The sequence below is a fragment of the Amphiprion ocellaris genome, chromosome 20, assembly GCF_022539595.1.
Source record: "Amphiprion ocellaris isolate individual 3 ecotype Okinawa chromosome 20, ASM2253959v1, whole genome shotgun sequence".
Classification (NCBI taxonomy): domain Eukaryota; kingdom Metazoa; phylum Chordata; class Actinopteri; family Pomacentridae; genus Amphiprion; species Amphiprion ocellaris.
Genome location: NC_072785.1, coordinates 18589818 through 18614869, shown reverse-complemented (window position 1 = coordinate 18614869; position 25052 = coordinate 18589818). Strand labels below are relative to the sequence as shown.

The 25052-nt window shown below is 43.3% G+C and overlaps 1 protein-coding gene across 5 annotated transcripts in view; it reads left to right on the top strand.

The window, feature by feature from the left end:
- LOC111562637 (AT-rich interactive domain-containing protein 1B-like) overlaps window positions 1–25052 on the top strand; it is a 198236-nt gene that overhangs the window by 12833 nt on the left and 160351 nt on the right. For all 5 annotated transcript variants that reach the window (XM_055005694.1, XM_055005692.1, XM_055005695.1 and 2 more), the window contains exon 2: window positions 11749–11955. In XM_055005694.1, coding sequence (XP_054861669.1) covers window positions 11749–11955 — 207 coding nt within the window. The remainder of the gene's footprint in view (window positions 1–11748; window positions 11956–25052) is intronic.

Here is a 25052-nt window from a genome sequence, read left to right as displayed (position 1 = left end):
GAAGATGGAGAGAAGGTGGGCAAAGACTGTGAAGGAGAGAGATGGAAGGGGATGAGGAGAGAAAGAGGAAGGTATATACAGTATATATATATATATATATATATATATATATAAGTGTGAAGAGACAGAGTGGTCCTGGGGTGCAGGCGGCCAGTCTTGCGCTCGCTGGCATCGGTGGGAGGCCCATTACTGTCAGGCTAATCTTAAAATAATTAATTGCGAAGTCGACGCTTTTTAAAGAGTATTGTAATTGAATCCTAAATTAGGCTTGGGAAAGGGGACGCGTCCTGCTTTGCTGCAAGTCTGTTCCCATTCTCCAGTCATATACACACACCCACACATACACACACCCACACATACACACACACACACACATGCACACACACACACACATCCGTGGGTCGTGTGTGCAGGCGGGCAGAAGGAAAAAAAAAAAGACAACAGGCGAAGGAAATGCTAATGAAATGCATATTTGGGGAGAAAGGGGCCATCTATAATTTAGCTGTGCTCTTTGAATGTGAATGATGTGTGTGCAAGCGCTGTGATTTATTTTTGTTGTGCAGAGGGATAATTCTGTCAGAGTAGGCTTTTATTCTTGTAAACAAATGTGGGGAAAAGAGCAGAATAAAAGTGGAGTAATAAAGTAAACAGAATGGTATGAATACATTTAGCTGCTGGCATGAATAATTTGTATACGGGACGGAGGTGTTTGATGAAAGAGAGATGACAGATATGAGAGCCGTGATATTGCCTGATGAAATTTGGGGTCCGATTCACTATTTTCTGTGATTTTTTTTTCTTCTCATGGATTAGCGCTGTGTATTTTCCTCCTTCCCACACCTGCACATATGCACACACCTAACACGCACCTTATAACCCCTGAAATCCTCCAAGGCCCTTTTTGTACTCCCCTCTGCACTGAGGGTTCTCCGTAAAGCAGAGCAGCTCAATGTGCTTTCACTTACACACACTGCTGCCCACATTGCTCCTCTTGGATGACCCCTGCAAAACTATAGTCTATAGAACTTTCTGGATCAAAGCTCTTGGAAAAGGGTCTGCCCTCCATAAACGTCGGCCCTGCTCCATAACTCTGGCAGGAGCCCGGGAAGAAAGATGGCACGGGGTGCGAGGTCAGGGAGACAGTTTAGCAAGGCAGTAATGGAAACTAAACAGTCAACAGATGCCTTTTGTAAAAACTAAAAAAGTGGAGGAGTTAGAGGAATTATAAGCAGGAAAGTTTAATTCATAGTGTCATGGACATGTTTTACGTTGAGACCATTTTTAAACACAAATCTGGAGCAGCAGCAGCAGTTATTCAAACAGCTTTAAATATTTCCACAACAATCAGGAACCAGTCTAACCGCTCCACCAACATGTTGGCCCTTGCTGCTGTTCACCCGGCTGCATTGGACTGTGCACTTCAGGTTCAGCTTTATTAGCAACGGCGTCAAAAAAAAAAGCCCTTTTCAGAACTGAAATACAATCAAATTCTTCAGCTCTGCTACAAGAATCTGGCTGCATCTGTATGACAAATCAAACGTTCCTCATGCTGTTTTCCAAATGTTTGAAACCTATTCAACTCCGATTTGGCCGAGATCTGACAGCTATAAACTTGGCTCAGAACATCCCATTTTCTCCTGGCTGACTGGGATGAATAACAGCAGAGAGGACAATATTGTGGTCTAGCTGAGCACGGCTGACTCCTCTGTCTCTGTGATCCCTCTATCAATAAGGAACACAGGCCTGTCAGAAGGCCTGCCAACTGTCTGGCTGTCCACGCAGCCTGCTCTCTACGCAACATCTGGACACAGATGGTACACACTGATCACACACATACACACAAAATACTTACACACATGTTTTACTGATGCTGGCAGGCATTCACAGACGTGCCGCGCGTTTGCAGTTGGTTATTGCTAATGTATCTGAATCCATACGTTCCCACACATTCATGTCTATTGTTTTCACATTTGTTTTCCAAATCATTTTTACTTGTAGCGTTTAAAATCATACATACAGGACATTTGAACACACACAGACTCCCACTTTCTTTCACAGAATTGGACACATGGTGAAATCTGCGTGTTGCAGCCAAGGGTCTGTTGCCTCTCCTGGGAAATATACGCATTCCTTTAACATGTTTGGCCTTTAATAAAAACCTGAACATAAAAGGTCGGTCAAGGTTTGGTGTGTAAAACAACTCATCATCAGGGTACTTATTCTGGCTACACACTGGAGTGCTCTGATACACATTCAGTATGTGGTTACAAATGCTGAATTTATAACGGTTTGATTTAACTGTTTTTTAAAATTCCTCACGTATAGCAAAAACATATGAGGCCGATGAAAACTCAATTTGTTCATACTGAGGAGTACAGAGGATCAACATGGACAGTCATTTTCAGTATGATCATGCTGAAATCTAATTAAGGCCCTTTAACTGCAAATATCACTCAATTTTCCCAGTCATATGTTATTCATATGATCTGGCACAGCCAGTCCACGGTAAACATAGCTGCCCTGGGGCTCAGCAATAATGGGAGTAAATGGTGGAGTTCAGTGTGAGTCAGAGGTGTGTATGTGCAGTCAGGCCATGCATCAGGGCTCCCATAGGCCTGGAGCCTCTCATTGATCGACCCGGCTCCCCCACCTCATGTTCCCAGCCAACTTCGGTGATTGATTCCCAGTCAGGGCCCAGGAGATGGGAGGCCTGACAGAGCCTGGGGCCTCCCAGAGGGTGACCCAGAGGGGCTGTTGGGGGGAGAGAAGCCTATTTCAAGGGCCTCTAACCCGAGTCAAGGAGACCATTTCTGGGGAAGCCTTCGCAGCGGGGTGGAAGAATGAAGGCTCACATTCATTACAGGAGGAAATTAAGGCCATATCTGCTGCTGCTGCTGCTGCTGCTGCTGCCTTGACCGCTATATGGAGGTTTGAGGAAAAACAAGATGGTGCGTGTTTGAGAGTATGCATACAAAAGGTCAAGAGATTAAGAGATATTAGTGCGTTGGGGTTTGGGGGAATGAACACCGCCTTAACATGCTATTACACAATCTGTCATAGCCACACATACAGACACACACACACGCAAACACACACATTGCTCCATTACCACTGAAAGCAGGAATAAATTTTCCGACTCCACTTGCAATGTTCAGGCCTCTAACCCGCTGTGTTCCCATCCACACTGAACATCGCTGCCGCCGCGCATCAGCAGACTTCTCTCCATGTCACTTTACGGAGGCTGAGCGGAGGGGGGGGAAAATGATATGAAAATCAATTTTTTTCTAATTAACTTTGTAAATTTCCAGCTGAGCTATCAAACGTGGGGGCCTCGTGTGTCGTGCCGAGTCCGATAATGAAATCAATTAGGTTCAAATTGTTTCAGGTGACTTTTAATGAGTATCTAATATCTGCCTGAGGAAGGAAGGTCAGGATATCTGTTTGTTATTTGTGTTTTTGTTTTTTTCTGTTTTTAAGTGATGGATCACCCGCAGGAGAAATATGGATGGTTCCACCCTGGGGGACTGGGCAATGCTCCAAAACAAACAGCCTGAATGTAAATCCTTGTTTTTAGTGGGGAACCTCTTTAACTGCACCACGGGGGTGACCTAGTTTGACAACTTCCTTATTTTAGATAGAGCAGAATTGCAATCTATTAATTCCTTGATGAGAGACATTGTTATTGGAGTGCTACACCTCTGAACCAGGAGTGCCAAACAAAATCAAGCAGGACGGATGGAGAACAGCTTAATAACGAGGAAGGGGACACATTGTGGTGTTGCTTTAGATGCGTTCGTATTCATAATTTACGCTGCTCCCGCTCATTCAATGGCCAGCCTCCCAGCCTGAGGAGCTCGTTAAGCTTTGCCTTACAGGGAAGACTAATGGATGGCGGAGAAAGCCCCCTCAGGACCCTTTAGCATCGTTTCTGTTGGTCTGCTCGCTTAGTATTCACTTATGTATTTTCACCCTACTCTGAGCACAATATCATGAATAACCATTGCTAATTCATAAACACACTTGGCGATACGGGACCTCGTCCATAATTATCCGAGCTGTAGAAAAGCAGTTCCTCTCCAATACCATTCCATTAGCAAAGGTGGTGATTTCCTTGAATAAGGGGGAATCTATGCTGCATATTTAATACCAGCATTTCCACTCGGCACCGGGAAACGTGGGAAGCAAAAGGGCAGCACATTTACTCTAATAGCCTGGTCTCTCTCTTTGGGGCAGATAGAGTTATTGTTATTTTGCTCCCTCCTGCCCATTTTTTCTCTCTTTCATTTGGTTGTGTAATAGCATCTCTCCGTGGGGTTCTGCGGGCTGGCGAAGTTAGAGAGGGAGCGCATTCCTCTCGTTCCACCATGGCCCTTAGATGAAATGGGCTTTTTCAGCGGCCCTCCGCTATCCCAGGGTTACGCCGAGCAGAACTGAGAGACAAGAAAAGAGTGGGAATATGGCAAAGGCTCTCACTTCACCACATCAGTAACAGATGATGTGGGTGCCTCTGCTCGTTCCTGAAAGCACTTCATTTGCATTGGTTTCAAAGCAATAGTTGTACCACCTACCTAAAGGCTTTTCAATGAATTCACTACCCAGTGAGAAACTTTTTTTTTTTTCAGGCGGAACGCTGCTGATTTGAAGCAAAATTTGTCAACTGATTAAAGGAAACACATGCTCAGCACATGTAAAAACAGTCCATGTGTGAACAGTAAATTTGAATCTTTGGCTAGACTTGAAGAACGCTACAGAACATCTCATGGAAAACCAGAATCTGTGCGTGTTTATGTTTTTTTGATCCAAGAGTGTCTTCTTCTTGTTCTGCAGTGGAAATCTGAATGAATTTGGTCTGGGAAAACTGCATCCTGGCAGGAGATTTGACTGGCAAATTTGCAGTGTGTGTTCTTTCACACGTGCTTCCTCGACTGTTTGCAGACGATTGCATTTTATTTGTTTTCATTCTCTAATGGCGTGTCACAGGCATGTCAGCCGCATCTCGTTTTGTCATTGAGGTTTTCTCCTCCTCCTCCTCCTCCCCATTCTCCACGGCTTCTATAGCTCCCAGTCTCGGCAAAGGAAAAGGGCTCCGGCGACCCCACGACCCCAATCTCACTTGAGACAGATGAAGCAGCCTGTCGCCTTCTCCTCCCTCCCTTTTCCCATCCTGTCTTCTCCTCGATTCCCCTCCTCCCTTCTCTTAACGACGTCTTTGTGCTGGCCGTGACCAACCGAACACTCGGCAACTTTTTCCCCCTCGTGCGCATGGCAGGGGGTTGGAGGGGTTGCGTGTGTGTTTCCGAGCACCCCGACGTGTTTGTGTGTGGTGTAAATATTGGTGTCAAACGTAGAGGGCACACCGATCACCAGCTCTGAGGACAACGCAGGAGAGAGAGCAATTATGTGCATTGCGCCAAACACAAAAGCACGCCGGTCGGCCGCCTAACAACAGCCTCTTATCTGGCTTCTCTTTGTCTGCCTTTCTTTCTCAACTCACAGCATCACTGGGAAACATATACGGCGTATGTACACATCTCCCCCCCGCCTCCTCTGTGGCTGTCACTCCCTGCACCTCTCCCTCCTCAGATAATTTCATGCTTCTCATTGCTAGCCAGCCTTCATGCATAGCTGCCTGTGCTATCCAGGCATATTGGGCTGAGGAAACGCAATTTGGCTCTACCCAGCTCCCCGCGGACCAGTACTACTCTTCACACTGTCATTCGTTATGAGACTTTTTACTAACAAGGCGTGCACGCTGAGATGCAGGATGAGATTGTGTTTCAAGACATAATTCAGTGAATTCGGTCTTCTCAGAGATGCAGCAGACACATGGGAATGCCATCGTGCACACAGCTCAGCTACTTCACCACACACTTACAGGATAATTTGTGTTTTTCACGATGGGATAAATTGATAGGAAAGATCTGTCAAGGCTAAGTGCGGTGTTTTGTTGTCTGTATTTAGTATTTAGTCCACTTGCTTGAATCCTGGCGGTGAAATGAAGTGATGAAGCGATGCTAAAGAGTGATGTGCTCCTAATGGAGGCCAGGCAGGGAGGAGTTAACAGCGCACTGCTCCTCTCCTCTCCGCTTGATGACATCAGTATTGTCTCTGCATCCATGAAATTAATTTTTCTAATCTTAGTCAGCAGGAGCGGGGGAATTTGCACACATTAATATGGAACTCGATCTGTACTCGCCCACTGCTGCAGTCTCTCTTCTCCTCTGTCTCCCTCCCCCTCTCCTCCTCTCCCATCTTTTCTCTTTCTACCCTTTCTATCTATCTTTTCTTTTTTTTTCTACCCTGTGTTAAACAGAAGGCCCAAATGCACAGGATTTCAAGCCTGAAATGTGGAGCTTTGTTCTGGAGGCCGAGGAATCGTCGGGCCCCGCAGTGTAATAGGAACTGGAGAGTGCTCTGCTGCATGCTACAAATAAATAACATAAAAGACAAGGCTGATTGTCCCAGCAGACCAGCCGGCTCTGGCTGCAGCATGTTGATTCTCCAGAGGCAGACGCGGCACAGAGGATAAAGAGGATCCGTTGATAATAATTATCCTTATTTGTTTCTCCTCACAAATACACACAGGCTAAAATGGTTTCATTACACAGGAATTAAAGCTACCATTCTGCACGAGTCCTTTCAAGGAAAAGAGAACATAATCAATACCAAAAAGGCATCTTGGGGATAATTTTCATACACAATTGGGTTTGATGTGTCTTCATAAGGTGATATGGCACTTATTTGCACCTTGTGAGTGCCAAATAGGTCTTAATGGCTGAAAATATGAATCCTCTTTGTTTTGCGTACACTGACGAGTATCAGATACACTTTGGAGCTTTGGAGCACCAATATTCTGTGCAGCCAGTAGTTCACAGGGCTTGAAACAGCTCTATAGAAACTATTGGTAATTCACCGGGAAAAACTTGTTGTTGAAGACAACATTAAACCACTAGGTGATATAAGGGATCATAATAGTTCAGTGAATTGCTCTTTTGAGGTTCAAACAATTTCTGAAGTAGCTGTCGCTCAATAAAGCAGCTTGTAGCCCATAAAGAACATATGAAGAAACATCTTTTATTGCATCGTTGGTTGTATAGAGACGGCGGCGCTAGTCAGAAATAGCGGAAGTTATCTGTGGAAAAACAGCAGCCCTAAAGGCTGTAGAGAAGGAACTCACTGCACTGGTACTCCACTCACTGAGTGTGTAAGCCTGTCTCTGTTACTTTTTTCACTGTGTGGGTGTGTGTGTGGATTGTAAATAACTAAAATTTAGGGCTGATGCAGACAGGTGATGATTTGGCCAGCTAGTGTGAAGGACAAGGGTAACCATAGCCGGAGGGACCTGCATGTGTGTGTCAGCGCTGCTCCAACACATTCATTCGCCATGGATGATAAATCAGAGGCTTTTTTTCCCCCAAATAATTCCTTCATTCAAAATGGAATAATAACCATTTACCAATATTGTTTTATGTTTGTTTGATCCCGGTGTGTGTCTCACAAACCACATACCCGAGCCTTTTGTGTCGAGCATTTTGTCTCTTTCTGATTAACAACTTAGCACATTAAAGCGAGAAGGAGTAAAATCATTTTCGCAACATAAAAATATTGTCGATTGAGCTCAGAAAAGCAATTTAGCAGGTTTCACCCCACAGTAATTTCACCCATGTTCTGTTTTAATGGCTTTGTTTTGCAAAAAAAAAAAAAAGAAAAGAAAAAAAAGGAGCTCACGAGAGTCAGAACGCTGGAGAGGAGTTCATAAATTGAATTTTAAATTTAGCAGTTGAATTACTATTGTCTCCCATGCCTCCTCTCCCTCCTCCTCCATTGAATGGCATGCCCAGATGAACAAAAGTGAAAAACACATTTGAAGAAAATAAAAAACAATTTCTGTGTATTCCCCCTAGTTTTTTATCTGCTGTCCCTCCTGGCACAAACACGATTCACTTCGTGTCATATTCATAATTTTTTTCCTAAGTACAGTCATTTCTCTGAGGGGAGGGAGGGGAAAAAAATAACGTTTCAATTTGTCAGGAATTGTTGTCGTTTCTGTGTGCCTGATGGTGTGAGGGAGATGGTGGGCATATCTCTAGGAAAAGGCTGCAGTGGGCTGAAATCTCATTTAGTGGAACTTGTCGTGAGAGCAGATTTGAGGCTCCGTTTGGGGAGAATCCTCCATCTTTTTATGCCTCCGTAGACAGGTGTTGACGATGCCATGTGTGCAAGATATACCAGTGCATCAGATGTAATTTGATTATGGCTGTTTTATTTAAGAAGTCCCCATAAGTGTGTGAGGAAGCAGGAGAGAGATGAAAGAGATGCAGTGAGAGCAGAAAGAGCCACTAGCAGAGTCTTCTGCTAAAATGTGTGTTTAATCGAGTGTCCACTCCTCCACTCCCAACACTCTGAGGTTGTTTTCTGTGTTCAGTACCTTCCTAAGTGCAGCATTTAATGTTTTTTGCAAGCATGCGTGTGCACTTGGCAGCCGTGTGAGGGGATTTACTTGTGTTGCACTCAGCATTTTTGGCAAACGGAGGACCTCTTGAGATGGATTGGTGAACTGGATGGAGTTGGGGAGGGGGTGTGTGTCCCATATCACGAGTGGCACAGTGCCCTGGATTTTCAGAAACTCGAGAGCGTCGCCTTTTTACTGCAAATATTGCTTAGTGGATCCTAGTGTGTATACGTGTGTGTGTGTGTGTCTGGCTTGCAGTGTGTCGTGGGTGTACAAATGTTTGAGCAGGTCATGTGCTGGCCTCCACTCTAGCAAAAAACAGCATTATCGCTACATTAGAAACATATGACCAGCATCAATGAGAGCACATCAGCAATAGTGAAAACAAATCTCCGCTTTGATGCTCAGTTGGTTTAACTCTGTGTATTGTGCAGCTGAGGTGCACTTAAGGTCTAACTCTATTTTAGTTGCATTCTGAATTAAGTTATTAGTTCCCTCCTGATGCTGTTCAGTCATGCTCTTCATTGTCTTACTGAGCAAAGAGAAACAAATGCAGCCTTTCTCTCTGAAAAGATGCAGTCTGGGGCAAATTTAGCTTCTTGAACTCGTAGTTCATCTGTCATTTTTTCAAAAATATAATTGATTTTTCTATCAGAGACTTTTTAAAACCGGTTTGACTGACAACTGGCTGACGATCATTTTGATTTCATTTCATTTTAGAGTTTAACCAGTGAAGAATAGGTCATTATTCACTTATTAGTTGTTTCATACATGAAGGAGGACAAAGTAAAAGTCAGTAAACTGTCTATTAAAACACACATAACATGAGCATAGAGTTAGTCGGATTGTTAAGGCAGTGGTCTGTGCATTAAGCACTTCATTTCATGCACTCATTTGAATTTTAATGCACCGATTCCTACTTTTCCTGCATCCATTCACAGTGGAAATGTCTTTATTTATGTAAAGGAGAACACAAGGAAACATTTGAAATCTAATTATTCTGTATTAATTCTGGCTGCATAGTGGCTCGGTGGTTAGCATGGAGTTTCCATGTTCTCCCTGTGCATGCGTGGGTTTTCTCCGGGTTCTCCAGCTTCCTCCTACAGTCCAAAAATATGCTGAGGTTAATTGGTAACTCTGAATTGTCCATAGATGTGAATGTGAGTGTGAGTGTTTGTCTCTATATGTAGCTCTGTCCAGGGTGTCCCCTGCCTTCACCCAAAGTCAGCTGGGATAGACTCCAGCCCCCCGCGACCCTAATGAGGATTAAGCGGTGTGTAGATAATGGATGGATGGACGTATTAATTCTCCTGCAGACCAGTTTTTCTCATTTAAAATCACTCTTGCTCAGTCAAAACCCATATAGACATGCTTTTTTCTTTTGAGCCTTTTGTTTAGGGACGTAACCTGTTTAAATGTTTCACTGATAAATTCGTTCATTTGAAATGATTTACTGGACTTAAACAGATCCTATGTTTCAGCAAGATTTCTGCTTGATTTCAAAACTTTCTGCACATTCATAATAGATTATAGAAGAAACAAGACCCACCCCATTGGAGGCATTGTTGCATATTTGAGTTTATTGGGTGATGCTAATGCACATTCTAAATATCAAGAGTTACGTATCTTCTGAGTCCCCCCTGATATCAATGCTTATGACATACACAAATGTCAATTCTTTAAAAAAAAAAAATCTTTTTCAGGATTACGCTCTTGAAATCCTGGCGTTGCAAACCTTTGCAGAATAGCCTCTTCTCCTCACATATGCTCACATACACTTCCAAGCTGTGAAATAACTTTAGACACTCAAGAGCACTCATCCCTCACTCTCCGGCTGTCTTCCTCCATCTCTCTCTCACTGCCCAAACACTCATTTTTTTTCTTATGTCTCTCTCTCTCTCTCCCCCCTCCTCCTCTGTACCCGGTGAAACAGTCCAAACTACTCCACGCACATGCCTCAGTAGACGAAACCACTTTAAAGTTCGAGCGCCGTAACTGTCTGCACGTAACCTGCTGAATAAAGTGCTCCCATCCCCTGACATGTCTTCTTGATATTAGCCTGGCAATATGAGGCAGCGGCAATTTCTCCTCTACGCTAGATGAGGTGATATTGAGTTGGGGAGAAGGGAGGGAACTGAGGAGGGAGTTGGTGCTGGGGGGGGTGATGGAGGAGTAAGAGGGGGGCAGTTAGTTGGAGATGAGAGAGGAGAGGGGAAAGTGTGTGTGTGTGTGTGTGTGTGTGTGAGAAGCAGTAGGAACAAAATGTCATAAATCACTCATGATCCTACACGGCGGAGACAAAAGGGAGAAAGCATGAGAGGAGAGAAGGAAGATAGAAGAACTCCACATTATCTGCCCGGCAGACAGACAAACACGCCGCTACGGGTGACGGATTAGCATTAGCCTGACGCACTGTAGCGGAATTTTCCAATGGCTCACTGAGACCCCAAACAACCCCTAAAATGGCTCTGAAATACTTACAATGGAATAAATTGCCCTTGACACAGTCTCTTTCTTCCCTTTGATTTTTTTTTTTGTGTTCTTATAGGAAGCCTGTTCCCAAGGTGTGGCTTTTGGGGGGTGCAGGTACTTTGACTGCTCAACTGCCCTGAATTCCCTCATGGGATTCAAACCCACAAGCTTAAAATGCCTCGTCACAATTTTAATGCGAAGCCTGGATCCCTGCCACACTCTCAACCTTCACCCCTTTTTTATAAATTTATAAGAGCATAAACTTAAATGTACAGACTATTTCCATAATAGAATAGTGATCACGTCTTCTGCCAGGTAGAAGGGGGAGCTGCACGGTGATTATTGGCACTGCTGGGCTGCGGTTGTGGGAACAAGGCCATGGGGCTTTTTATTGCCATTGCTTCCCATCGCTTTAAACAACATTTACAACACTTTCAAACCCCTTTCAGACATTAAAACAAAGATACAAGCTTTAGGTTTTAATTCAGTCATTTTACTTTGGCCCTCCTCCAGCAAAGTTTGCTCTGGATAGCGGTGCAGTAAACATCTTTGCTTACTTAATTCCATTTGTTGTTCATTTATGATGTGCAGACATTAATTTAAAACTTCCACTCGTGCAATTACAGAATAAATCAGTGGTGACTGTGGTTTGGAGTGTGTGCACTAAGTGGACTTCAGTTAGGGGTTCCAACTTGGCAGATGGCGCATGAATTCATTTCAGTGCCTCTCAGCCAAACACAATGCGCTGTCATGAATGAATGTGAAACATTAGCGAATAGGAGAAAAATGCTGAAGATGCATCCCTCTGTTTCCCACCTCCACAGGTGTCCTCCATGGACTTCATGGCGATGAAGCGCTCGCAGCTGTACGGCATGGCCAGCAACCCCTACTCCACCCCGCAGCAGCAGCCCGGCAGCGGACCTTACCCGCCTAGCCAGCCATACACGTCGCCCCCTCCGCATCGATATCCAATGAGCATGCAGGGGAGGGGCCAAATGGGAATGGGCGGGATGCAGTACCCCCAACAGCAGGTACGTCAACACATGCGCCTCATGAATGAGTCAGCCCCCTCTGCTGTGCCGTTCCAGGTATCGTAGCTGGTATTCCCAGCGATATTGCGGTGGGACATTTGCTTCTCGTCGTGAACATTCTCCAGCGATTTCTTTCTTCTTCCCCCCCGAGGGCTTGGCGTGTTCAATTTGAGACGCAGCCTAAAATACCAGGCAGCACATCTCACGCCCTGGCATGTGGTGGTGTCACTCCTGTTCATCACTCAGTTCCCGTCAGACTCCCACTGGAGCGAGATGGGTTTGATGCTGCGTGTGTGGTATGCATAGAATGTGTGTAAGCATGTTCATTCTTTATGCTTGTTAGGTGGTGCTTTGATGCACTTGATTATAGATTTCTATATGCTTGTGTGTGTGTGTGTGTGTGTGTGTGTGTGTGCTTGTTTGATTTCTGCCTGCGTGGAATGCTCTCTGTGTAGTAAACATAGACGCAGCACAGTCGGCCCACGTCACAGTCTCTCTGTGCAGCACAATAGGCCTGTGTTGGAGACAATAGTGCTTCTGTCTGCTTTATTGAGTCTTAAGTAAATCCCATTTGGACTGGAAGGGTTTGTGTGTGTGTGAGTGTGTGTGAAGGGAGTGATAGAGCGAAAGTATGCATGTGTATTAATCTGTGTCTGCTTTATGTTTGTGTTTGTGTGGATGATACATGTGTCCCGCATTTCTGGCAGAAAGTGAACTTCTTTGTGTGTGTGTGTGTGTGTGCGGATGACAATTTAGTTTCATCACTGCAGTTTGTTGTGAAACAGCAGTACAGAGCGCCGCGGTGAGAGAGGAGAGGCAGGAGCACAGTGTTCCCTACTGTCGCTGGCTGCTATATTTAGTCAGCCTGGTCTGGACTTGGAACACCTCTCACTGGGGCAAGTCAGCTTCCACACATAGCAAGGCCACAAAAAGAGACAGAGAGAGAGCGAGAAGACAGAGAGAAACGCATATGGACTGGCAGACAGACTTCCTGTGTTGTCTAAAAATATTCTACAAATGTGTGTACATGTAGCAGCAAAAGATGCTCTTAGAAACACAGCATTCTTTCACGTTGTGCAGCGAAAATGTGCATTTTTTGAAAGAAAACACAGTGCAGATGGAGAAGACGTGAACAAATGTGCATACTGAGAAGTCAGTTTATTCATTATGGGGGACTCAGATGTGAGGGTATACTGGAGCTTTCTAAAGTCTGACAAAATAAAGTGTCTCAGTTGAGTTTGCAGACAAATTACAGAGAAACCCTCTGAACCCCAACACACCTGCCAGTTTGAAAGCTGTGTTATTTTTAAAAAATTGCCAAAATAACACCATTTATCAGAGCCAGAAATGCTAAGACACTGAATAACTTTCTGATGGTCATTGAACTAATCATGTGTCAGGTGCAGTTAAGTTGGAGAAAATAAACTGAATCTAAGCTTAAACTTGTGATACTTCAGAATCATTTTATTTCACAGGTCTGAAAATTCACCAGAAATAAATTGTGAGCTCGAACCAGATTCTGGAAAATCAAATAAATTCTGTGCTCCTCGGTGAAACTGTGAAACCATCACAACCATACAACAGTCACGTGACACAAATTCGGGAACTTTTCAGCTGAACTGCAGGCTGTGTTTACATAGAGAATGGAAGGAAATAAAAAGTATAACTTTAAAAATGTCAACAGTCTGTCGATTTAGCATTCATGCAATAGTAGTAATACCTGTGGGCAGTTGGCAAAATACTGTACATGTTGAGCATTTTTTTTGTATGATAAATAAGTAAAATGAAACTTTATTTTTAAATAAAATATGGCATTACTATGACATCCTACACAGAAGGGTTTGTTGAATTCTCTCTACTTCTAACCAGGGCTGTGCTGTTTCCAAAGAGGTGCAGGACTTTTTATTGCAGTGAAAATGAGCCTACAGGCGGTAAAAATGTGACAGGATCAAAACATGTCCAGAAACTGCTTGAGGTTCAGAGGGTTGATCTGTACTACGGACTAAATTGGCCCTATGTTGCATCAGTTTTGATGATTTTTAAAAACGGTGTCTTTTGAAGGTCCTTGTGCGATGTGAAAAGACAAATACTGTGCTCTGTACTCCTAACAGGGAGACCTCATGTCTGACTTCATTACTGCAGGTCTTAACCTCCTCTGACGCATTTTGATGATGTCAACACACTCCCAAAATGAGCCTGACTGAGCTCAGTCAGAGGTTTTGCAGTGTGAAATACACACAATTGGGAGCGAGCGGGGGTGTGTATGTGAAGACACGCTGTGCATGGAGAGTAATGCCAATGCATAATGACGTACAGTCAGTCACACACACACACAAATACATCCCTGGTACTGTTTTGTGATGAAATCCTCTGGCACATTACATAGGGGAGCCTGTGGTTGGGGTAGCAATCACTGCCTAGCGTTATGGAATGTAATTAGTTCAAATAGAATTAGTTGTTCACTCTGGCTATAGCCATGGGAACTGCGCTTCTAAAGTTTCTAATTATCTGGCTGTGGCTTTAAAAGCAGCACCACCGCACTGCCTATCTGTAGCCGGTGAAATCTAGCTCACAGTAATGAGTTCGGAGGAGGAGGTTTAATTCCACGCTCTCAGATGAGCGTAATGAGCCTCACCTACAGAAAAGCGGTCAGGGGTCTAATCAGGGAGGAGCGGGGAGGGCTAAAAAATGAACGCTCCAGATGTGTACTGCCAAATATACAGCGTATCACTTCTTAAAGTGACTGTTAATTACATTTCAAAAGATGCACCGAACGGAGTTACGACGGACATGATTGCAGCTGCGTCTGAAGAAGGAGAAATCCGTCACCCCACCCTCTTTCCTAACCCCAGATGTTGCAAAACTATCCCACTGTCAGCTGCACAGTACAATCCTGACTGCAGCTGCATCGGCAAGGGGGATTGTGGGTGATGTAAGACGCGGCACACACAATCCCCATAATGCATCGCACTCCAGGGCTGAGACCTGCGCTTGTCACAGCCAAACATGCTGGGATGTTGCCAGGCAACGTGACGTCAACAAAGATATGTGTGTACATCTACCTCTGTGATTTCCCCAGGAAGGAGCGGCTGTATATATATATGTGTCTGTGTGCAGAGGTTGTAACAATGGAACAAAAGGTCTCCTTTCATTACTATGATTAAATACCACTAAAATTAAGCTTCAGTCATTTTAAATGAGAACTTCAGTATTTTTCATCCACTGAAATTATTGGATGTGTGCAGAGGCTCACCTCTGTCCTTCACATAAGTCTCACATATTTGACTATAGCGTCAAAACTGACACTCTTACAATCATGTGATTGCACCTGATTGGAGCAGCACTCCAATTATTTCATGTATCTCATTTGTGGAGTGAAGAGTAAAATCACCCATATTAGAGAAACACTCGTTTTGTCATTGACGTAGTCATATTTAGTCTTTATGTGTTCTTCCTCAGGATTTCAAATATCTGACATTTCTGCTGCCACCATAACACAGTGATGGTGACTGGATTTTTTTTGTCTCTAGTGTTCACAGTGTTGAGATACAGAATATGCCCTGTTTAAATCTGGCCGGGTAACTCTCATTGTCCAGTCTTATGCCACATCTACTCTGTTCTTGTCTAATAAAAAGCATAAGATTCCCTCAAAACATAGAAAAATACATTCAAAACAGAAATTGTATTTGAGTTATTTTTTTACTGGAAAACAGTCCCTATGAATAGAGACTTGCCACTGTCGCCTTAGGGCTTGCTCTGGGGGTTCAGGCATATGGGTTCTGTAAAGCGTCTTGAGACAATTTGAACCGTAATTGGCGCTATATAAATAAATTTGAATTGAACATTGATGACAAGGTATGTGAACTATCCAGAGTAAGTGGAAATATCCAAGATGTCAGATATCTCACAACCTGGATGAAAAAAACAAGCTGTGTGCATAGTATTAGTAGTAGTAGTAGTAGTGGCAATTTGAACGGACAAGACTGTAACATTGTATTCTACAGTAAATATAAATACAGAATAAATATTATATAATATTACTTGGTATATACCCATTGATCATGTCAATGCAGCTAAATTCTTTTTATTTATTTGTTTGCACCTTAAAATATACAGATGCAATATAAAAGATGTACTATCCGCATAGTGACATTAACACACTTACACCCACACACTGCTTAGACACATACACATAGAAAAAAGCTTGTGCAGGAGAGGTGAGAAGCTGAGAGCGCTTCACAAAGCCTTCTCTTATAATTCACATAAACACACTGAACTATTAGTGTCTGGATGTTCACAGTGGAATGGCTCCTGGTGTTCATGTAAATGTACTCACTGTGTGTATCACCCAGAGGCTGCGGCTGACCCTCGAATCCAGGTTGAGTCACTGTTTCTGGGGGACCTTTGTTTACCTGCTCGGCTACCTGGGTCTTTGCTACAGTCGCAGACGTACCTGCACAGACGCTTGCATTCACTCATACACGCTGACACATTCTCAGCACTGCAATTCACTGCTAATTAAGCACTCTGCTCATGGCCTCTTTGACTTAATCCAGCTATAGGAGGCGAGCACAGACGCCAGCCTCACTGTTGATCTCAGAAAGAAAAAAAAAACATCCTCTCCTACCCTACCAGCCTCCAGCAAATAAGCCCAGAACTTGCATTAGGTGTAGTTAGCGTCATGCTGCGTCTGCATGCATGTTTGTGAGAGACAGTTTGAGTGTGTTAGAGAGGCTGAGAGACGGAGTGTGCATGTGGAGGAGAGTGTGCACGTGTGGAGTGATGGGAGCCAGAACAAATATATCAGGAGAAGGAGAGAAAAAATAGAAGAGGAAGAGGAGGAAGTGGGAAAAGGAGGCGGGTGTCTTTAGGGATGACAGGCCACACGAGAAAAGCGTCTGTTTGGGAAGTGGAATGAAGTTGGGGGGGAAAAAAGAAAAAAGAAAAAACAGTGCCGCCAATTCTGAGCGTAATTTCCTGTGATGTCAAAGTTGGCAGATGGAGAGGAAAAGGAATTTGAAGGAAACATTAGTGTTTGATGTGAAAAGAGGGGAGGGGTGATGGAGCGGGAGAAAGAGCAGAAGAAAAAAAAGATATCCTGGGAAATGAAAGAGAGAGAAAGAGGAGAAAGGAGGAGTGTGTGTGTGTGTGTGTGTGTGTGTGTGCGTGTGCGTGTGCGTGTGCGTGTGGATGGGGGTGAATGTGTCAACGAGTCAGGCAGAAACCATTACCAGTGTTGGCTGTTTGTTCCTTACACACTGAGCCAACTTAATAGAAGCCAAGCATTTAAAGTCAAGTGGAAATGTGGCTGACCCGCCACCTGTTCGGCTCACACAAACCACAACACCCTCCGTCCTTCGTGGCGTTGTATTGCTTTTATCAAGCCCCACTCTCTTTTCAAAGACTATTTTTCTGGCACCACCTTTATTCGGTAATCACAGGGGAAAGAAGCTAAAAAATAATGCATCTGTGTTCTCTAAAAAGCATGTCTCTGTTCCTTTCAGCTGGGCAACAGCTGTGTACATTCCGAAACAATAAGAAACATTCAGAGATATGCCTCCTCTCTGTTTTTATCCTCTTCATGTGTCACATTTATGCAACACAACATGCTTTGCAGTGGTTTTCAAAACAGATGAAACCACGGAGCTGAAAACAATGTGAAGCAATCGAATCTGCATTCTATTCATTTCTATAAATAGTTGTAGATGCTCATTAAAGCTTTTATTTAACTAAAATGGTTCAGCAGCAACAGTAATTAAATGCCCTCTCCTCATATAGTAATAGAAAATACTTTGTTCACTAAAGGCTAGGGCTGCCCCAGACCGGAGGTTTTCCTCGTTGACTGGTAGTCATTAATCAGACCATTAGTCGACTAGTTGTTGCGGAATATGTTATCGTTGTTAACACTGTGCTACATTACAGAGAAAGACAAAACTGCAGCTAATAATGAGATTTTAAAATAGAAATAGTACAAGTACATGCACACAGAGAGCCGCAGCGAACTGCAAAAGCTGCAGGTTAATGAAGAAAAAAAGCGTTGCACTGGGTCAAGAACAATAAAGTTGGTAGTTTAAAAATAACGAAAATAGAAAATACAAGGATAGAGCAGTAGTCAGTAAAGATGAAAAATATGGATGTCTTGCTTTTTATTAATGGAAGTCCCGTTGCACTTTGATTTTAAATATAAATCCTTTATTACATATGGTCTATCCTTTATGTGATATTCTGCATGCTTTATTACGTGTCCTTGATTCATACACGGATAAAGAAATGTGTTTCCACTCGGAGAGTGTTCGTCAGGGTGTGCTGGTAGGTAGGTAGGTTAATGACTCTGAATGTGTTGGAAAATCCCACAAGGAGCCTGAACATCTTGTTAATAAGCCTAATCATATGGCGTGCCAACAAGGCGCAGCCGGGGAGAACCTCGTCCTCAGTAAGTTATCACAGAAACTATAGGGCCCTTAAAGCTGCAGTCTGTCGCCGGCTCACACTGTCAAAAAAGAAACTCTGCTGCTACATCAGCGGTCTGGTCGACTGTCATAAAAATCCATAAAGTTTTACCAGCCTTGTTTGTCTTTTTACCTGTCCTCTCAGGTTGTGCAGGAGGGCATGTTGCCTGTGTGCTCTGAGACTGTCACCTTCTTGGGGTTGTATTTTACCCCCTCGAATGATCCCACAATTGGAATTACCTGCCTGACATGTAATTACTATCCAGTAACCGTGGGGACCAGCCATGTAAAGGATCATGTCTGTTCGTGACTGACTGAGTGACTTAATGTTTTCATTGTCTGTGTAGTTTTTTTTTCTTTTTTACAACCCACCCATTGGTCGACTAATATCATCTTCATCAAGTAACGCTCAGTCCCTAATGCATGTTCACATGTTATAGCGAGAAGAGCACGGGTCTAACTATAACAATACGAAGTCTGAATTCCATTGACAGTTTCAGGATCTTAGTATTGTGCGTATTCATCGACTTCATTAAATGATGAACTGAATACTGGTTAAATCATGAGTGTCATTAACAACGCATGTGTGTTTCTTACTATGGCAGGTCTGATTGACAGACAATACTGTAAATGATCCATTAGGAGAAAAACGATGTTAAATTCATGGCTCCACTTCCTTCTGTTTTACAATTTCTGATAGTTAATATCTTACAATGCAGGAATAACTAAAGAATGCAAGCGCTCAGGTCCTGGCGGGCCTCTTAATTAGCCCTTTATTAAAAGCAGATATGCTGAAAGGTCAGTCAGTTTAACCTAAATACACACAGACAGCACAAGCATCAATTGTGTTGCAAATATTCTCTATTTTCTCCACAGGTGCCTCATTAGAGTGATGGAGATTTGGGCCAATGTGAAGTGAGGGCATAACGATCATTATAATCGTTGGATAAGGGGTCTCCATTTAAACACCATGTTGTCTCCTAATAGTGTACTTTAATTCTGTTTTTTCTTTCAGTGTGCTGACAACAGACATAAAGACAGAGCAAAGGAAGACAGAGGGTGCAAGGACAGAGGAGAAAAGAGCGATTGAGGAGGGTCTAATGTAGCATTCATGAACAACAGCAGTGATATAATTCAATCCATTTTCCAACTTTGACTCATCTGTCTTTTGCTTTATTAGGAAGTTAAACTATATAAACCTGCTTTTTAACAATAAGTTGCTGCTCATGATCCACAGAATGGAAACAGAAGTTTCTTTTTGATATGCCATAGCAGAAAAAGCACAGGTTTTACTATTAACAGTGATGAAGCCATATAGAATTTATCCATCTTATTTTTTCTTTGTATGTGTGTGATGTTCTAGTTGTGACCGAATGTTTTTCATCACTAACCAAAGACAACACTTTAGCAAGTTTGTGGTGTTTTCAGACAGTGAAAAGATGTTAGGTTCCATCTGTGTTGCAAACATTGATTTAAAAGTAGCCTTTACGTTTAAAATTTACCAATGAGAAACACAGAAAATGCTCAACATTAAGACTAAATTTGTGAATATGCCTTTCATTAACAGCGAGGCCGTATTCCATTTCCATTTCCATTAGAACAAAAAAGCTGTAAAAATCCTTGTCCTGTCCAAACATCATCTTGTGTGCTATCGACTTTAAGGAGTTAGATGGGTAATTTACAACATCGATTGAGCCTGGGCAGAGGGGTTCCTCACCAATGAGGAGAGTGAGGGCCACTTGGAAGCACTTAGGGGCCCCGGGTGCTGGGGTTGTCTCTGGGGTTAATGCAGCCAGCACTGCTGCATCTGACGGATGGTTGGGAAGCCCCAATAAATCAGCCCCTCTGCCAGGAAAGATGGAGGGAGAGGAGGGGTGGGGATACAAAGGGGACCACTCCAACCTCATCACACCTCCTCCCTTCCTGAAAGGCTCTTGAAACATCGCGGGCTTGGCTGTTCAAAGTACACATCTCGTCCACGCTGATGCACAATTTCTTTCTTCTGCCTCCTCCACAACTCCAGACCTGCACTCCATTCCAACCCATGGGACCCTGAACATTTTCACCTCACAATTAAAAAAGACATTAGGAAAGAGGGAGAAGGTGGGCAAGAGGGGTTGGAGGGGTAGGAAAGGGAAGAGAGAGCAGGATTGAAAGAAAAGGAGGACAATGATATGGAAAGGCTGATTAATTAAAGGTTCCTCTCTGGCTACAGAATAGATGAAGTTTCAGGATCAATTAATTAGCAAGCTAGCCTACGCACGTCAATGGCTCTAATAGCCTGCTCTCATTTGTAACTTTTATTACCCCTCTGCTGTGGAGTGGCTCTCAGCCAATCAAATGCTGTGTGGAGCCCATGCTACGTGGCCATTAACTGGGAAGCAGGGGGAGAAAACCCCTCCCCATTCTCAGACCAGTTGAAGTGATGCTATCAATTACATCAATGTAAAGAGTCCTATATAACAACAAAAGGTAATGCATGTATATACTATGACCCTCTGAATGATACTTTTTTTTCCCATGTGAGCCATTAGTTCTATTATAGAGCCAGCTGCCAGTTATTTCTTGCTGTTGCATTAGTCGTATGAGCTGCAAACTCCATCATTCCTACTCGGGAAGGTTGAAGTAATGTCGGGATGTAATATAATTTGGCGTCGAATGCAGACAGGCGCTGTAAAACGTCACAAACGGCGTGTTTTTGAAAGATCCACGCTCAGCGCTCTGTCTGCGCTCTATATGCGCCTATTGATAAGATAAAAGAGCGGGGAGATGGAAGTGGAGCGAAATGGAGGGAGCGAGGAAGAGAGGGAAAAGAAAGGGATGCTTTACGTCTTTGCCGAGTTACAAGGGGATTAGTGGCTGCTCTAATTGGCTCACCGAGAATTCATCTCAGTTTTCATCCAGATTAGAGATAGATTTTTACGCAGGTCAAGTCTGCTCTGGCATCTCAGTTTCTTCATTTGTACCATAGAACGGAGAAGTGAGGAAACGTGACATGCCGTCATCATTTGAAAGCGGATCTGAAAAGGCATAGATTGGCGTGATCAAGGTGTTACCTAGATTCAGCTGCTGAAGATCGCTCACATCCATCCAGCTGGTGTTGCTGGTAGGAGGAAAGAAGATAAAGAAAAGGGCCTATTTATATCAAGTCATAGCACGTCTGCAGTGTTGACTAAATATAAGATGACCTAAATGTTAAGGTGACCCCTACGCCTTTAACAACAACTGAGCTTTTTGCAGGAAAATAAATAGAACATCTTATTAAATAATACTTTTAACATTATTAGTCCATCCCAGGAGAATCATCATTAACCGGTGGTATCAAATCACTTCAGCAAGATGATGAGTTAGTGAGGGCACAATTCAGGGTTTTTTTTTTTTTTTTGTCAGCGTCTGAAGTGCTGATCCTTGCAAAAGTGTCGCGGAGAGCATCTGCCTACTTGCCCTTCACCTTTTAACCCTGTCATCATCACATCGCCAACACCTGATTCATCTGTTACACACAGAAGGAGCTCGACAATCCATCGTGTCACTGTCATTTAACAAGGCGCCGCCTCTACATGTCAGCATCCGAGAAAGACAGCCTCGCAGCAGGGGATGTAAAATACGAGTATAATCTCCTGAGCTCATGGTGACCGCTAATGGTGAAAAAGCGTATTTCAACTAGAAAGCCGACCCCCCCCCCCCCACCACACACACACACACACACACACCTCCTCCGCCCCTCCCTCTCCCTGTTCAGATGTAATTGACATGACTCCTACACAAGTTCAAGCCTGTCATCACAGCAAGCGGTGAAAAATGAGCCGAGCCGCCGTGCGCCGAAATGATTGATCTGAAAGACGTTTTGGGGCTATTTTGTGCTCAGTTGTGATGTTTACATGTGTCACGAGTCTTCTAATTTAATGATGATAATTTTCTATCTGTCAAGAGCGAATATAGTTCGAGTTAGACTTCGCATTCGCAGTGTCTTCGCGCTCTAAATTTCCAGGATAAACATTAAGAAATTCTTTATTAAGACGTCCCAGGTGATCGATGATCTCTTTGCCACTTTCTCACACATGCTTTGGGCAAACTGCCTGCAACTTCTTTCCTATCAACAGCTGCAGCATTTTCACTTCACCCCCCTGCTCTCTTATTCAGATCCATTTTTGACCCCCCCCCCTCAGTGAATCACATTAGCTTTTTTTTCTCGCTGCCTCTTTCTCAATTTCCCCTCTCTCTTCTGTCTTTCTTGGCCTCAGATTGGGGTCAGGAGTTTAGTAGGGGAAAAACATTTGGAGCCGGTGGCACAGGGCCCAGAGCCTCTCGCAAAAAAAAAAAAAAAAAAAAAAAAAAAATTGCTGTTCACACAGACATTACGGAGAGCATTAACCTGCCCTGCTCTGCCTCTCCAAATGTCTCCATTACGGCTCTGCCTGGAACAACAGAGCCACCGCTAGTCACAGTCAGCCAGCAATAAAACGCCTGCAACGAGCGGCCCCTTTGTTTTTTTTTTTCCCTCCATCAATTGATGTTAGCAGCAACAGAGAATTAGAGAGAGGGAGAAAAATAAAGAAAGACAGACAGGGGCCAGGGAGCAGCGTTTGGCTGTCTTCAGAAAGGGATCCAAGATGAAAATATATAAAAAGAAGATAAAAAAAGGCGGCTGTGTGCCTATCAGTCGATGGCTACACTATCCGCTCACTTTTACCCGCCGTCAGTGCGATTTGATGTTATCAACAGGTCAATAAGTCACAATGGTTGAATAGACAGGCTTGTGTTTTCATTTGGGAATAAAAAAAAACAAAAACTTGTGGTATATGAAGTGCATCACAAAAAAATGCCAGCAAATTCATGTGCGAGCCAGTTTGTTTTTTCATTGCCTGAATGTGACTCAGTGATTCTATATTTTTAAATGCCGTTTTGGCTTGATGTGTCCCTGGATGATTTGGAGACTCGTCCTGTCCCTCGCTCTGTCTCTGACTCCTCCAAGGGCAGCTCATTCCATAGGTGTCAAGGGCCTCTCCATGTGTGAGGAGGGGGAGGAGTGAGAGGAAAGAGAGATCACAGAGAGGTATAGAGAGACGTAGAGCGCCGTCACCTTGGGGGGAGAGATACGAGAGCGATGACGAGGACGGTGATGCATCCCCTCTTCTTTCCCTTATGTTTAATCATGAGCCTGTTGATGCTGATCCTTCCATCCGACGCTTCGCATTTCATTAAAGGACTCACCTTCGTCTGCGGCTCACCAGTGCATGTGGTATTGGCTATGAGCGGCTGATCTTATCAGCACACAAAGCTGAAGAAGCTGCTTGATTTGTTTTGGTCCAGAGTGTGATGATAACCTCTTGTCGGCTCAGCTCGGATGAGAGAGAACCGCTGTGTTTCCTTAGATGTCAACTTTCTATGTTACAGAAATAGGGGGGAGTTGATGTGCATATTACCAGTGACAGACTCGAGCAGCAGCACGAACACCATGTGTTGTTAGATTATTAGTCTTGTCATTAATACATTTGTGTTGCTGCAAAGTGTTCTATGTTTATAGATGCGATCTCATGGTTTAAACATGCTGATGTCTTTAAAATTGAAGCCAAAGAAAAAGTAGAATTTACACAGAACGTCAGAATTAATTTTATTAGAAACCAAGGTTTAGGTCATGGATCATCATTATCAGGCATCACATTCGAGTCACGAAAAAAAAGCATCTTTAAATCAAGAAACAGGCTGTGGCAACCAATCATAAGGGGAGCCGAATCTCAAACATTTGTACCAATTACCACGGCAAAAACAACTTTAAGATAAGACAAACGGTGCATGTCAAGATCCAAACAATGAAGTTGAAAAACCTGAAAAAATGCTTGATTTACTGCAAGAATTCTTTACTTTTTCTGATTCATTGGCAGACTAGTTAGAGAAAAATCATCACACATCATTCACTTAATTCAGTGAATTTAGAATATTTCATCAGGAGCAGAATATCAGAATATGTCAACTATAGAAACATTCCAAAAAAAATGTTATCCTTGATATTTCATTCTAACTATATTCATTTTTTTGTAACACAAAATTATACCGACACATCTTATTGGCTTTGAGCTGCTTTGTCAATATCTGAGCTATTTCAAGAAGTTTTTCTTCCTTTTTCCAGACAGAATTTTCAGGGCTTCACAGGTGAGACAGTGAGGGAAGAGCAAACAATGCAGGTCAGCTGAAAAATGTTACAGTTGGAAAATTTAAATGCTTCAACCACTTATGGCAAATAAGCTTTAGAAAAATAGATACACCGACTGCCACAGTTGTCAGAGTTATTTTGATCCTGGTACACTTTTTCATTCTTTGACTGACAGATCTGTCAACACTGCCATTTCTCTCCTACCGTTTCCCTGCTGTGCTGCCTCGCTGAAATTTCCTTTGATTATCTGCCGTTAAGTTAGCTTTTGGATTCACTGAGCTCCTGGAGAATGTAAATATGAAAAAATCCGGTTTCACTCTGCACTTTGTTTACAAATGTAATCATTTTAATGTAGCCGGCTTTTTGCATATTCGCATTCAGTCCTGCAGTGATACTACGATTAACCCATGTGGCTATAATGCTGTTGTTAAAGAGCAGTTCTCCGTCAGAAGCCACATCAGTAAGCCTACGGTTATATTTAAACATCTTACAGA